General features: G+C 51.2%; 1 protein-coding gene across 1 annotated transcript in view; it reads right to left on the reverse strand.

The window, feature by feature from the left end:
- Positions 1-3,250: 3,250 nt before the first annotated feature.
- The window catches only part of GPD1L (glycerol-3-phosphate dehydrogenase 1 like), a 53,377-nt gene continuing 40,946 nt past the window's right edge, over positions 3,251-15,681 (reverse strand). The window contains exons 6-8 of the mRNA XM_075547105.1: positions 10,257-10,490; positions 9,864-9,970; positions 3,251-6,388 (exon numbers count right to left, since the gene is read on the reverse strand). Coding sequence (XP_075403220.1) covers positions 6,292-6,388; positions 9,864-9,970; positions 10,257-10,490 — 438 coding nt within the window. The 3' untranslated portion in view covers positions 3,251-6,291. The remainder of the gene's footprint in view (positions 6,389-9,863; positions 9,971-10,256; positions 10,491-15,681) is intronic.

The following is a 15,681-nucleotide window of genomic DNA, read 5'->3' on the forward strand; positions in this document are numbered from 1 at the left end:
CAGGAACAGCAGTGAAACACTGTCTGCCACAGCTCCGGAAGATGAGGTCCGCAGGTTGAAAGGCATGAAGATATGACGGGGAAAGAGCTGCTTTCTCAAAACACAGCCTGCCGTAATGCCTTGCATGCAGCAAAGCTTCCAGGACTTCCAGGTGTCGGAGCGGCAAGACTCAACATGAGAAGTAACAGCTGCAAAAGATTCTAGAATAATCGAATCCTGAAATATACAAAATATGGACACAGGAAAATTGAAAGTTACAGAAGGTGAAATGACTGCCTGAAGACGGATGTCCTAGGCATTAGTGAGCTGGTATTGGCTATTGGGATTCAGGCAATCGTATGGTCTACTATGCTAAAGCAAAGCAAAACAAAACTCACCACACGCTCTGCTACTGTGTTCCACTCATAGCAACCCTGCAGGGCAGTAGAACATTTACAGGATTGGGCGGCCTCGTCTTTCTCCCAAGAGGCAGCTGATGAGTTCAAACCCACGACCTTGCAGTTAGTAGCTCACTGTATATAGCCCACTGTGTCACCAGGGCTCCCATTCTACTAGCCTGGGAATGACCAGTTGAGGAGAAATGGAATCACATTGTCAAAAAGAACAATACAAGATATACAGTGACGTACAATGATATCACGGATATGCTAGCATCTACATACCTTTGAGGAAGATGACTTACGAACACTACTATTCCCATGTATGCATCAACCACCAAAACCAAAGGTGAACAAATGGCAGATTCCTACCAACTTCTATAACCTCACATTGTTTAAGTGTGTTGCTAATTGTTGGTGACTGCAAGAAACAATAAAGTAAAAGAAAGGATGGCTCAAGAAGACAAAGTAAAGCTTTATAATAAAATGTGCAAAGGTCTGGAATGAGGAATCCAGAAAGGGAAGAACACACTTGGAACATCTCGTGCTGACTGAAGAAAAAGCTTCAAGCCTTGAGTTGCACTATTGAAGGATTCTATGGGCAAAATAATGAACGATGCAGGGAGCATCAAAACACGATGGGGAGAACACAGCCATTGCATCAGGAAGAATTTGTTGGTGTTCAACCATTTCAGGAGGTGGTAGATGATCACCAAGCTACCACTGCAGTGAAGGGACTGGCCAAAACCAAAGCTCTGGGGTTTTAAGAAATACCAATTGAGATGTTTCAACAAACAGATGAAACACTGGAAGTGCTCACTTGTCTATGCCAAGGAATTTGACAGACAGCTACCTGGCCGGCCAACTGGAAGCGATCCCTATTTGTGTCCCATCTGAAGAAAGGCAATCGAACAAAATGCAGAGATTGTGGACGAGTATCAATATTATCACACCCAAAATTTTGCTAAAGATATTAAAAGCCTGGTTGTAACTGCACATCTAGAGGGAGCTGCTAGAAATTCAAGCTAGATTCAGATGAGGCTGTGGAACTGCTAATGTGAGGTGGATTTTGGCTTAAAGCAGAGATTACCAGAAAGATGTTTACTTGCGTTTTGTTGACAATGCAAAGGCATCTGACTGTATGGGTCTTAAGAAACCATGACTACATCGAGAAGAATGGGAATTCCAAAGTCATTGTGCTCCTGTGGACCCTGTGCACAGGCCAAGAGGTTGTTGTTCAAACAGAACAAGGGGATTCTGCGTGGTGTGGAATTAGAACAGCGTGCATCAGTGTTTCATCGCACCTACTCAATCTGTATGCGGAGCAAATAGTCCTAGCATCCGAACCGCTGCACCAGGACTGGAGGAAGGCTTATTATTAACCCGTGACTTGCAGATGCCACCACCGTGCCTGCTGAAAGTGAGGACTTGAAGCACTTAGGGTGAAAACGAAAGCATTGAGTACGGATTACAACTCAACAAAAACAAAAACCCTCACCACGAGGCCAATCTGCAACATCATGATAAACGGAGAAAGGGCTGAAGTTGTCAAACATTTCATTTTACTGGGATCGACGCCCATGGAAGCAGCAGCCAATAAAGCAAATGGCATTCTACTGGGCAAATCTGCTCCACAAGACGTCTTGGGTTCAAAATCAAAGATGTCACTTTGAGGACTAAGGTGTGCCTTCCCAAGCCATGGTGTCTTCAGCCATCTCATATGCTTTTGAAAGCTAGACAATGAGTCGTCGTAATAAAAAAAATACAATGCACTTGAATTATGGTGTTGGCAAGGGCTAGTGACTATATTATGGACTGCCAAAAGAATCAACAAATCTGTTTTGGAAGTAGTCAGAATACTCCCTAAGAGGGAGAACAGTGAGATTTCATCTCATGTTCTTTGGGCAGGTTATCGGGAACATCTAGCCCCTGGGAGAGGGCATCAGGCCTGGGAGAGGGCATCAGGTCTGGGAGAGGGCATCGGGAACATCTAGCCCCTGGGAGAGGGCATCAGGCCTAGGAGAGGACATCGGGAACATCTAGCCCCTGGGAGAGGGCAACAGGCCTGGGAGAGGGCATCGGGAACATCTAGCCCCTGGGAGAGGGCATCAGGCCTAGGAGAGGGCATTGGGAACATCTAGCCCCTGGGAGAGGGCTTCAGGCCTGGGAAAGGGCATCAGTCCTGGGAGAGGGCATCGGGAACATCTAGCCCCTGGGAGAGGGCATCAGGCCTGGGAGAGGGCATCGGAACATCTAGCCCCTGGGAGAGGGCATTAGGCCTGGGAGAGGGCATCGGGAACATCTAGCCCCTGGGAGAGGCCCAGCATAAAGGAAGTCCCTAAGAAAGAAGGATTGATGCCATGGCTACCATAAGGGTCTCAAGCACAGTAACAATTCTGAGGATGGTGTATATGGGTCTCAAGTGTAGTAACAATTCTGAGGATGGTGTATACGGGTCTCAAGCACAGTAACAATTCTGAGGATGGTGGGGTGTTTTGTTCTGTTGTTTATGACGTCAATGTGTTGGAACCGACAGGCACTCAACAACATCTGATTGCTCAAGTAGCCGAGACTCTGCGGATCTGTTTGGGAACGTCAGTGACACGGTTGTTTACGCATTGTACTGTTAACCGCAAGGTCAGAGAGAGTCCACTGTACGTGTGGCTGGAACATCTCCATCCTATAATTTCAATCACTTTAAAGTATCAAGGGACAACAGAAAGGCACACAGACACGTGTAAGAACATGATACATGTGGTTGAAGACAGGGAGCAGCAAGGATGCATTTCTTAAAAAAAAAAAAAAAGACTTAACACAATTTGGACAAAAATATGAACCAGTCTGACATAAGAAAGGACCCGCAGCACAGGCTCAGGGGGTTAGAGGTTTATTAAATCAAGCTTTTAAATGATATCTGCACCCACAGTCTGTAAACAAAGGCAGCACACATGAAAGTAGAAGGCTGAGCAAGCGCTCAGAAGTAATGAGAAGATGACGTTTCCTTTGACGCCGGCACCTCCCATGCAGCCTTCCTGGCCAACGGCAGGGCCATGTGCCAGTCTCCAATCAGATGCACATCAGGAGGGCTGATTCTGAGTCCCCCTCGGTGGAGGGGGCTCCAGACAGGTCTTCGTTTCACTGGAAAGTTCCCTGGATCACAGCAAGGCAACCATGATGGTTTACATTCACAGATTGGCCGAAGTAGTACAAATTAGGTCTACTCAGCTAATGTTTTCTTCTCTATTGCCATAATTTGTAAGAACTGTGAATTAAAATAAATGACAAACTACAGGTGGTTATAAAAATAGATAACTCAGAGTAATAAATATCTACAGTTAGCAGAGCACAGACTTTAAAAATTGGCCTTTCCCTCAATTGTGCGGGATTTAGCAGTATGTCCAAGAGGTACTTTCGACAGACGTCAGTGGTAAGACAGTATTTGTAAAGAAAAAACAAACACTCGTGTATAAAACCCAGATTCAGAAGTGAAATTCAGACATCCAACAAGACACATAAAACCTTAATTGCTCCTATCTAATTACTCTACTCAATAGACACCACAATTAGCTTACAGCCCTTTACGTACAAGCAGTCCTTGGGTTACGAACATTCAACTTCCTTCCGTACAACCCATTGTTGCAAACAAATCCCCAGAAATCTTTTAGATTAAAAATGGATACAATGTCTCGTAACAAAGGAGCATTACTTTGCAACATTGTTATTACAGTATTATTACATGATAGACATTTTAGTATAACTGGAAGCATTTCTTTGATTAATTTTTATGCATAGAAAGGTATCCTATATACAAAGACAAAAATTTGACTAGATGATGTTGGATGTGAACCGTAGCTACATGTTCCTGCTTACGTACAAACTCGGCTTGATGATAGATTTAGGAACGGAACTCATTTGTAACCCGGGGACTGCCTGGACCTTAAAAAATAACGCTTTGTTACCTGTGTACAAACTTTAAAAAAGATGTACCCCCCGATGAGCAAAGGTTAACAGTGGCACGAGAATGGCCGAGACCCGGAGCACTGTGTGCGCTTTCCCACACTTCTATATGGGGCCAAAATGTCCCCCAAATGTTTTGATTTTTAAAATTTTTAAACGTCCACCCTCCCCCGCCCCAAATGTATCCTACAATGATTTCAAGTATAGAAAGGGAGTGGGGGAACCCACACCAGGAAAATTTTAAAAAGGTCAAAATCTGACAAAGTGACTGGAAACCCATACATACATGAGTGACATTCGTATGTCCCTCTTAACACTTATCAAGTGCTCTTGTGTGGTACGTGTGTCCTGCCACCTGTAGTCACTCCTGTGCTAACTCCAGATGGCAGCGCTTGTGTGAGCTTCGGAGAGGTGGGCTTCCATGGGGTGGGGCCTGACAGGGTCACCTCACAGCTTACCTCGGACTCACGACAGACCTGAGCTGTTAACACTGGGAACGAAGAGCCTCATGGGGATCCATCGTAATGTCTCTCGGGGAGGGCGGGCACCTGTCTGCTGTCCCCGAGGTCACCATCAGCCCAGAGGGGTGTTCCCAAGTTGCTGATCCTGGAACCCACTCTCCTTGCTGAAAAATCCACCATCCAGTGTGTTTGGAACTTGCTGGGTGTGATGGAATTTGGGATTAAACAGATCCCAATGATTAATATTTTCAAGGTGCATGGGACCCCTTCGCGGGGTGGGGGTAGGGGAGGGGACACAGAGGCTGCTCTTCTCAAATTCCCTTGGCCTTTCCCGGGAGCACCCACTGGATGACACAGCACCCATTTACTATGGAAATTCTAATCTAGGGTCAGTAGTGGTTCTCACGTTTTAGTGTGCATCAGATACCCCTGGAAGCCTTTGTAAGGCAGAAAACCCAGACCCCACTTCAGGTCTGGGGGTGGCCTGGGAAGGAACTGGCACTTTTTAATAGATGCCATGGGAGGCGACTGGGGCTGAGCGGGGGCCATGCTGACAGCGTAGCTGCAGGAAGCCCTCCTGGAGCTGCAAACCGTTCTGTCTCAGGGACTAAACTGGAGATGCAGGCAGTCCTGTGACACCTGGTCCGGGTGCCTCGGTGGGGTTGAAGGGCCCTGGACCAGACCTGGTGGGCAGGGCTAGACATCATAAGGGCAGCAGCCCCTCTCTGGGGACCTGCGAGGCCTAACAGAAACATCTGCACGCATCGCCAGAATAAGCGTAATCACACGGCAATAGCATGTCAGGGAGGAAGGCCCAGCTGAGGTGTCTTCTGCCGCTGCCGAGTCTGAAGAGTGTGTTCTGGCCATGAGCAAAGGGAACCAGCTACAGGTGCAAACAGCTGCCTGGGCGGAGAGCCCAGAGCAGGGGCACTGACTTTAAAAATATCTGCTTTTGTTTTTTAAAAAGAGATCAACCCACAATTGACAGAGTAGGGAATGCTGACTTTGAGACCCCCTTGAGAAGGTATTAGCGTGGTGATTTTTGAATATAGTTCCTCCTCCAACCCCTCGTGTTACTGCTGGTTACGTTTGACGTCCATAAAACGAGCGCAAGAAGCTCCCCCGCCCCCCACCTCGGATAAACGCATACGAAACCAACCTAAAAAAGTGCAGCTGAGATTGGGACTCTCGGGGGGCTACCGCAGCGCCGACGTTTCCAAAGCAAAACATTAAAAAGGACCTTTGTCGTTTGATTCAAAGAACCCCCCACAGAATGCGGCCTGGTGAGGCCGGGCAAATGAGTGTTCGCAAGTGTTAGATGCTGTTCCATGTGCCTGAGTCGAGGACCTAACTGCCTCTCCCTGTTCAAAGTGAACCTAGGGAAATTCATCCACGTCCTTGAAGGGATGAGCCCTGGGGACACCTTCATTTCCTCAGAGTCCTGTTTACATGTGAATGGAAAAGACCCGATGGGGAGGCAGCAGCGGTCTGGCTCTCTACAGGTGCTCTGGGTGGCACTGGAGACAGGACAGCATATCTTTCACGGGCTTGCCTTCATAGCAGATCCGATACACTGCTGTAAACAACGGAAACCTGGTTGGGAAGCCAAAAAAAGAGGACAAGATCAGACCATCTGGCTTGGGTCGGGGAAACAAATCGAGCCTCTCTCCCTGCCTGTGTCCTTTATCCTGCAAAGTGCTTCTGCCCTGAGCTCTGGGTACTGCTCACCCTCTCCCTACAGCTCTCAATCCCACTGCCACTGAGTTGATTTTGATTCATCGTGACTCTACGGACAAGAGTCCGTCACTGTGGGTTTCCAGGGCTGTAAATCTTTACAGGAGCAGCGAGTCTCCTCATCTTTCTCCCCTGGAGTGGCTGCTGGGCTTGAAGTGCAGACCTGTGGTTAGCAGCCCAATGCATAACCCTCTACGCCACCAGGGCCCTAGACCGAGTCCTGTGGGAATCTTTGCAGGGGAATCGGTGGTCATCTGCAGAAAGAGTTGGGCGCCTGGCCAAGCCTGAGTGCCAGTCTCTGCCACTACAGTAAACGGTTTGCAGGGTAGATTTAAGATTGCGTGGAGACAGGGCTCCCCCTTCTCTAGAAAGGAGACCATGAGGCAGCCCACACAGAACCACATGTGAATGTGGAGAGACTCACCATTAGCAAAACACATCAAGAGCATGCTGGAAGACTAGGCCTTGCCTTCCATGAAGTGAACAGGTCCAAGGGAAAGTATGAAGTGGATGAGGGTACAAAACCACACCAAACTCGCTGCCACAGGGTCAATTCCGACTCAAAGTGACCCTACAGAGTAGGACAGAACTGCCCTGTGACTTTCCTAGATGGTAACTCGTTACAGGAGTAGAACACCTCTCTTGTTCCCGAGGAGCTGGCTGGTGGTTTCAAACTGCTGACCTTGTGGTTAGCAGCCCAATATGTAACTACTGCACCACCAGGGATTGTGGAGGAGGGTCCAAGTTGGGGGCTAATCATGCACTGCAAGGTAAGACATCATCATCCCGGCACACAGCTGGCTCAGGATTTTAGGGGCAGAAATCAGTAAGGAAATAACTTCATTTCAAAAAGGTCTTTAAACTCAACACACACACACACACACACACACACACACACACACCATGAGCGTGACAGAATCAATAGCCTTTAAAGGCCATTTCGAAAATTAACTGTTAGAAGCCTTTGACAACAACTTAATTTGAGGATAGTAAAACAGTACCAACATGCCAGTTGTCTTTGGGAGACTCTATCTTTGTGGGTCTGCCGCTCGACGGTCGGCTTGTCCTACTGCAAGGGTTTGCACGCTGCTGTGATGTGGTGGCGGAAGATCTGCTCCGGTGGTTCAAAAACCCACGGCAGGTTTTGCCGGCACCTGGCAATCTACTGCCCAAAGTTTAGCCAGTGGAAAATCACAACGGAATATCGCCTGACCTGCCTATTGGGAAAGACCACCGGGCGCAGTCAGTCACATTGGAAGGTATCATGCTGGGTGAAGTAGAGGAACAGCAAAGGTGGCCCTTGGTGAGAGGGTCAACCCCAGAGTCCACGCCGGCCATGGTGAGGATGACCCAATGTTTCATTCTGTTGTACCTACAGTAGCTAAGAACAGGGCTGGATTCAACAACTAGCTAGCTCCAGGATATTTTAAAGTATAGGGTGTTTTGCCATTGCTTGGGGCTAGGTTGACGGCCTCAGCTGCATTGACTTCAGGCCAGGCTTACAAGCCCCATGGCGCTGTGCTCTCCATGTGTAATGGAGCTGGGCGCACAGGTCTGTGGTGAGCATTCAGTGACTTACATTAAAGCCGGCGGCCTGACACGAGGGCCGGGGCGTGAAGCGCTGTCGCCAGGTGCCATCGAGTTGAATCCGGCTCCTCATGACGCGGCCACCACAGACCACGTCTCTGCCCTGTCCTGCACCTTATGTTTGCGCCCACTGCTGCCGCCGCCAGTCAACCCACCTCCCTGAGGGTCTTCCTCTTCGTCGAGACCCTGTACTGCACCAAGCATGACGTCCTGGACAGGGACTTTACAGGCCTGTTGGGATCACATGTCCAAAGACATCTGACAAGGTCTCGCCTTCTTCTCTTCTAAGGGGCATTCTGACTCTACTCCTTTCAACACAGATGGGTTGGTTCTTTGGCTTGCCTGCTACCAAGGCTTAAAGAATACACCCTGATAAAGACTGACTAGTAGCCCGTGGGCCGCAACCCCCTCACCAAGTACGAGGGAAGCCCTTGCTTGTCGGAGGGTCTCCTCTTCATCTCAGGATGGAGGCGCTTCTCCTCTGGAGACCGGTTAACGGACCTCCATCTCCACTGGGCAGCCTTCTAACGTTTTTCCGCCACAAGGAAGTGGAAATTGAAGAGGGAAGATAAATGCCCTGTGCACCCCCATTCTCAGCCTTCCATAGAGAAGTTTACGGCTGATTAAATGCACACTGGGGAAACGAGGGCTGAGCTGTACACTGGCCCAAGAAGGATGAAGGGGGCTGGGGCAGAGGCGGCTCACAGCAGACACTGCCCGTAACCCGCCAACCAGCTCCGGGAGGAGAGCACTCATCCAGCATCCGGCTTCCTGCTGTCCCAGGCTACCCCGCTGCCCCACTCAAGAAGGCTTATGGGGGCACTGAGGGCATCCACCAGAAGATGCCGTGTCGGTGAGGGGAGGCTGGCAAGCTGGCAAGTGAGAAACATAAAGAGGTGCAGGGCAGGTGGGGCTGGGGAACAGCCTGAGAGGCCGGGCAGCTTTTGTGGTGTGATGGGGGCACTTTCAAGCTTCACGGACCCACCCCACATGCAGCATGCGACCACCTGGGAGGGCAGTGGGGTCCAGGCAGCGGCTCCGACCGGACTCACACGACCGGAGGCGTGGTGGTCATGCGTTGGGGAACTAACCAGTAAGAGCAGCTTACCGGCAGTTCGACGCTGTCCTATAGGACCCCTATGAGTCGGCACCGATGGCAATGAAGTGGGTTTCTTTGGCTTAACCTTTTTTATTACTTCTTTTAAGATCATTTTATTGGGGGCTCTGGTGTAGTCTTTTGAGAAATAAACTGCCAGCCCTTTCTTCAGAGGAGCCTCTGACTAAACTCGAACCGCTCATTAGCAACCGGCTAGTGCATTAACCATGTGGTCCACACAGGGACTCCAGAAACAACTTAGGTCTAAAAGGGACCCAGACAAGTGTGTTCTGTGTCCATGCACAGACATGCCCACCAAATGGCAACACAGGTCACTCCTGACGGCAGGAGCCGGGGTCCCTTGTCCTCCTTTGCGGAACCGTGTCCCATTTGGTGAACAGGGATGTATCTTTTCACAGGAACAGACAGGCACGCATTGCTTACAAATTAGCCACCCATGCATGCAGCTCTCTCTGAAGGAGCCAGAGTCCCCACCCTGGCCCTTCCGAAGCTGAGCCGGGCCTGCTCTCTGGGCAGGTGTTTGCTGCCATGGAGGTTCACGCCAAGGGTCCCAGCACACCTGGTGGGGGCTGGCCCGGGAGAGGGTGGGGAGGGTGGGCATGGCTGGGTGCGGGTGGTGGGGGGGCTTACTTGTCCACCATCCCCTTCTGCTTGAGGATGCGGTACACTTCAGCGGATGTCTGCGGTCCCTGCAGCTTCTGCCCATTCAGCATCTCTTGCTCCAGCTCTTCAATGGTCTTAAAAACAAGAGTTGTGGGAGTTAGGAGAGAAAGGCCAGAGAAACCCTTCTGTCCACGAAGAGAGGATCCGTCTTTTGAGATACACGTGGGAGAGGAGAAGGGCGAGGCCCCATGGCAGGCCAAACAGACGAGCCCAGGACACAGAACCCAGGAGTCCAGAGCTTCGGGGTGCGGAGAGAAACAGACCAGCAGGCCACAGCCGCCCTGTCCATCCCCCTGGTCCATGAGCACACCCACCCAGGAGCCTGGAGGCGCTGGGGAGGGCAGTGAGCGGGGCACCCACCTTCCCAGTCCTGGCGAAGGCCTCGGCCACCCTGCGGTTGCGGCCTCCGTAGCAGGTGGTGATGAGGTCGGCCACGCCGCAGCTCTCCAGGAAGGTGGCGGTGGACACCTGGTCCTTGCAGAAGACCCTGGCGAAGGCGATCATCTCCATGAGGCCCAGGCGGATGACCGCGGCTTTGGTGTTGTCCCCGCAGTGCAGGCCGTCGCAGAAGCCGGCGCCCACAGCGACGATGTTCTGCAAAGGAGAGACCACAAAGCCGGGGGGGGGGGGGGGTGAAGTCCCCGAGGGGGAGAAACTGAGGCAGAGACAGGGGCGGGGGATGCTGGATTCACTTGCAAAGCTCTCGGCTGGTTGATGCACCTCCCTGGTTAGGGGTCGGGCAGAGGGACGAAGGGACAGCTCTTCCACAGTGTCATTCAGAGGACAGAGGGCCAGACTTGGGTCCATGGAGGGCGGCTGCTGCAGACCCCAGCCGGAGCCTCGGAGCAGATGCCGTGCGGGCAAACCACCTGACCTTTCATGAGTTCACAGCAAATGCCACTGTGGAGTCGCTGAGTGGTACGACCGGGTTAACACACCCAGCCGCCAGCGGCAAGGCTGGAGGTTTGTGATCCACTGAGAGACACCTTGGGAATAGACCCGGCGGTCTGCTGCTCTGAGATGCTCTGGACCACCGTCAGTCAGATTTGACTCAACTGCAACTGTTTTATATTATATATATATTCAATTGTAATTGTAATATATATACATATATTCAAGCTATTACATTGATAAGTATCTATATTTATCAAGCTATTACACTGATACCAAAAAGTACATGACTCAACAATACATGGCTTGATGATGCTTTCCAAACTGAGTAACAGACCCCCTACCCCCTGTACCCAACCAGCAGTGGGATTAAGAGACAGAATGCACCCAGTGCCATGAAGGCCCCCCGCAGTGCCCACCCCTGCTCCCCACATGGTCGCCACCTTTGGGCTTTATGTGAGTGAAATCACAGGGTGTCATCTTTCGTGGCTCAATCCAGTGTGATGTCGGTGACGTGCACCTGCCATTTACAGAGCGCGCATTCATTTGAATCTCGGCAGAGCATTCCACGTGTCCGCTCCCCTCTCCATCGGCGCTGGGACCATTATAAATGGCGCTGCAGTGGACACCCTGTTACAAGTCCTCCAGGGACTGGCAACACTGCTAAGCCACGAACGGGTGGCGGCCCTGTATGTACAGCTGAACCGGGCTCCACAGGGATTTCTGAGTCTGTGGAGTTCTGGAAGCAGGTCACCAGACCTGTCTGCTGAGGCACCAGAAGTGCCCACCCTTTGGCCTGCAGTCAGGCGCTTCACCATTTGGGCTGCCCAGGGATTCTCTGGGGTCAGGTGGAGCTATTTCTGTTGGGTCTGGGCTTAGGCATGGAAGTACTGGATCAAGGGACACTGCTGGAGGATTTGGGCCAACTGCCGGTTTTGGTAAATAAAGTTTTATTGGGACCCATCAATAGCCATCATTTGCACATCATCTATAGCGGCTGCTCCTCTACGGTAACAGAGCGAAGGACCGGCAACACAAGGTGCACAGCCATCCAACTCGCAAACGTTTTCAATCTACTCCTTTCCTGAAAACGTTCGCCGACTCTTGACCTCCTAATAAATAAAACATGCGGACCAAGAACTACAATACTTCACAGAAAGTGGCAGCATTCCCTGAGAGGCCGTGGAAATCTGAGACTCATTTCCACGCAGGCATACTGAGCATGTGTCCAGGGTGGAAGCACCAGGACGGGCCCTGGAGAGACAGGTGCAGCACAGGGAATGGGGTTCCTTCTACGGTGGGTTGGACAAAGCCTGTCCTCCAGGAGCTGAGGATCTGGATGGGAGGAAAGACATGCCTGTGCACATCACAAGCCAGAAGGAAAGGCGTGTCCTCAGAGTGGTGGGGGCCACCCCTCCTTTTGGAGTTGAGTTCAGGAGATAAGTTGAGTCTGAGCTGGGCTTCAAATAGCACGCCAGACAATAGACAACATGTAACACTTGTGTGGTGGCACAGGGTGGGGACTTTCTGGCCTGTCCCCCTCTCTGAACTTCTTTACTAGGAACCCCTGAAGCCAGGGAAAATGCATAGACTGACCCGATCTAGCCACAGAGAAATTTTCCACAATACCAGGCTGTGGGTGAGGCAATGGGCTGCTAACTATGAGGTTGGCTGTTCAAACTCACCAGTTTCCCCAAGGGAGAAAGATGAGGCTGTCTGCTCCCAAAAAGATTTACAGTTTAGGGGGTGGAGGGGAAACAAGACGAGCTTATACCAAGGACTCAAGTAGAAAGAAAATGTTTTGGAAATGATGATGGCAGCCTACGTACAAATATGCTTTATACAATGGATGTATGGAATGTTATAAGAGCTGTAAGAGCTCCCAATAAAATGATTTTAAAAAAAGATTTACAGTTTTAGAGACCCTATATAAGTGTGTTAAGAGTCTGAATCATTCAACATCTGAGGGTTATTGCTTGTTGTTAGACATGACATTGGGGCAGTAGTGACCTTTCAGAAGCAGATCAGCAGGACTTTCTTCTGGGCCACCCCTGAGTGGGGTCCAACTGTGCTAACCCTCCAGCTGGTGGTCAAGCACGTCCACAGCTGCGCCACCCAGAGAAGGTAAAACACTAGGCCCAGGGCCATCGAGTCAGCACTGGCTCATGACAACTTCCTGTGCTATGGAGGAGAACGGCCCCACGGGGGTTTCTGGGCTGCGCTCTTCGTGGAAGCAGCTCCCAGGCTTCTCTTTCGCAGTGCCCCAGGGTGGGTTTGAAACACCAACCTGTTGGTCAGTGGCAGACCGTTTGCATCACCCAGGGACTCTCCTACGGTGTCGGCACCGTGCTATCGCAGTCAGAGACGGGGACGCGAAGGAACCGAGGACTGTCGTTTGCAAGAGGGCGTGCAGTTAAGACAAGCACCTGGCCTCGAGTCTTCTCACTCTGCTGCCTCGCAGTCATGCACAGGCAAGAGGAGGGAAAGACCATGCGGTGCCCTCGAGGGTCAGGGAGTGAAAGGCGCAGGAGGGGCCCCCAGAGTCAAGATGAGGAAGACAGTGATGCAAGTCAGAGCACAGGAAACAATGGGCCATGCAAATGTCAGTGTCCACAATCCTGAGGTCAACAGAACTAGATGGTGCCCGGCTGCTCTGAAAATGATGGCCTTAGAAGGTCCTGGATACGGTGGGAGGAAAATGCGGGACAAAAATGCCACATCAGGAGAGACTGGTCTTACTGCTTAGCTAGAGATGGATGGAACCTGAGACTCTGGCCTTTAGTCACCCTGCAGGTCTAGAACTGAACTCACTCTCCTCCCTCGGCCCCCATGTGACTCATCGGCCATGTAAGATCAAAGTGGCAGCATTTTCTCAAGGACCGACCGAGTTCAGAGGGTCAGAATAAAAGGGGGCATGGGAACATGAGACACACAGAGGGATGGGCTTAAGCGATGGTACAATGCAGGGATTGCAATGGGTGAGTTGAAACAAAACGTGTTTGAATTGTTGAATGTAAAACTGATGATCTTCTCTGTAAATATGTACTCAATTCACCATTTTAAAAGTTAAAATAAGGGCTTTTTAGCAGGAAGCACTGGCATGCATCCCACCTGACCCACTGAAAAGGGTTAGAGGCACAGGAGTGAGCTCCCTGTCACTGGAATCATCCAAGCAGGACCTGTGTGGTGGCTTCGACCACCAAAGCATTGCTTGTGACCTCTCATGTATCAGAGTCCTCAGAGAAAAGGGTGCTATTGCACAGGCCGTTACAGATGTGAATTGTGTCCCAACCCCACCCCACATATGTAGTGGACCCCTAACCCCCACACCCAGGGATGGAGCTCTTGTGGCATAGTGGGTTGCACATTGAACTGCTAACACCAGGTCAGTGGTTCAAACCCACCAGCTGCTCTGCAGTAGAGGCGAGGCTGTGTACCGTGCAGAAGGACACTGTGCTTGGTAAAGGAGAGGGCAGCAGACAAAAAGAAGGCCCTCAGGGAGATGGACTGGACACGGTGGCTGCAGCAGCAGGCTCAAGCACAGGAGCAATGGTGAGCAGGGTGCAGGACCAGGCAGTGTGCCCCATGCTGTGTGCACAGGGTCGCTATGGGTCAGGACCAACTCGATGGCACCTGCCAACAGCTTCTGTAGAGATTATAACCCAAAGGGGCATGGGTCCTGTGTTCTGCAGGGTCGACGTGATGGTGGTGAGGCAACCCATGGATATCATGGCATCACCTCCATGATCTAAGCTTCTGTAGCACAGTCAATCGGTGGGCAAGAACCCATGCCTGGATAGGATGGGCCCTAAATGCAACCACTTCTAAGCTATGAAAACAGCAGATTAGACTCAGGCACATGCACATGTGGATGGAGCAGATGTGTCACAGGATCTACGACAAGCTAAGGAACCAGGAAATGCCCAGGGCTACTGACAAGGAAGGTGCTGGTACCTGAGTTGAACTGTTAGCCTCCCGGACGGCGAGAAAATACACTTCGATTCTTTCACACCATCCACCGCTGTGGCGTGTCTGACAGCAGCACTGGGAAACCAAGACGGAGCACAGGCGCCTGCCCAGCCCGGCTCCAGCTGCCCTCCTTGGGGAGGTGGGCGGGCTAGCAGGGTGTGATGTCAGGGCAAACTCTGGGCCGGCCCTGACCCAGTTTAATCGCCTTAGGGTGGATCTGGAAACCCACACGCTATCCCTCCACCACTTATCACTGTCAAAAGGAAAATCAATACCCTGAACGGGTAGGCTGGTGTTTGAATAGCATCCGAGCAGATGTCCTCTGAGATTGCTCAGCTGTGAAACTTATCATTATCCACTGCGCATTTAAATCTGCTTTTTAAACTATTCTGGAGCTAAAAATACCCTGAGCTGCAGGAGACACGGGCGCTTAGGCCCTTCCCTGCTCCCTGGGTGATGGCAGTGCTCGGCGGTAACCGTCCACCTCAGCCGGCACACAGGACGCCATCCCTCCTTGCTGTCATCCTCCCTCAGAGGACAGAAGGCTGCAGACAAGCAAACACTCTCCCCACCTGCGAAGCCCTGCCCACTGAAACCCAAATCAGTAACTGCTGTTTTCTTCCCAGCCAACAATGCACCAGAATTTTCCCTGGGCCAGCTCCTCCATCAAGGGCTGAAGTGGGAGTCTGCCTGCAGGGTAGCGGCTGACAGGGTAGCAGGAGATCCTCTTGAAGGCAGGGTGGTCAGTGCTGGCAAGGGGGTGGGGTGGGGCGGCAGCTAAGATCAAGCCCACCTGCGGCTCAGTTAGTCGAGTGGATTGCAACCCAAAGTGACCCCCACAGGGCAGAGTAGACCTGCCCCACAGAGTTTCCAGCCTATGGCTTGAATCCAAGAATGCAATCTTTCTGGAAGCTGATGCCACACC

Source organism: Tenrec ecaudatus, chromosome 4, assembly GCF_050624435.1.
Source record: "Tenrec ecaudatus isolate mTenEca1 chromosome 4, mTenEca1.hap1, whole genome shotgun sequence".
In the NCBI taxonomy this organism is placed as follows: domain Eukaryota; kingdom Metazoa; phylum Chordata; class Mammalia; order Afrosoricida; family Tenrecidae; genus Tenrec; species Tenrec ecaudatus.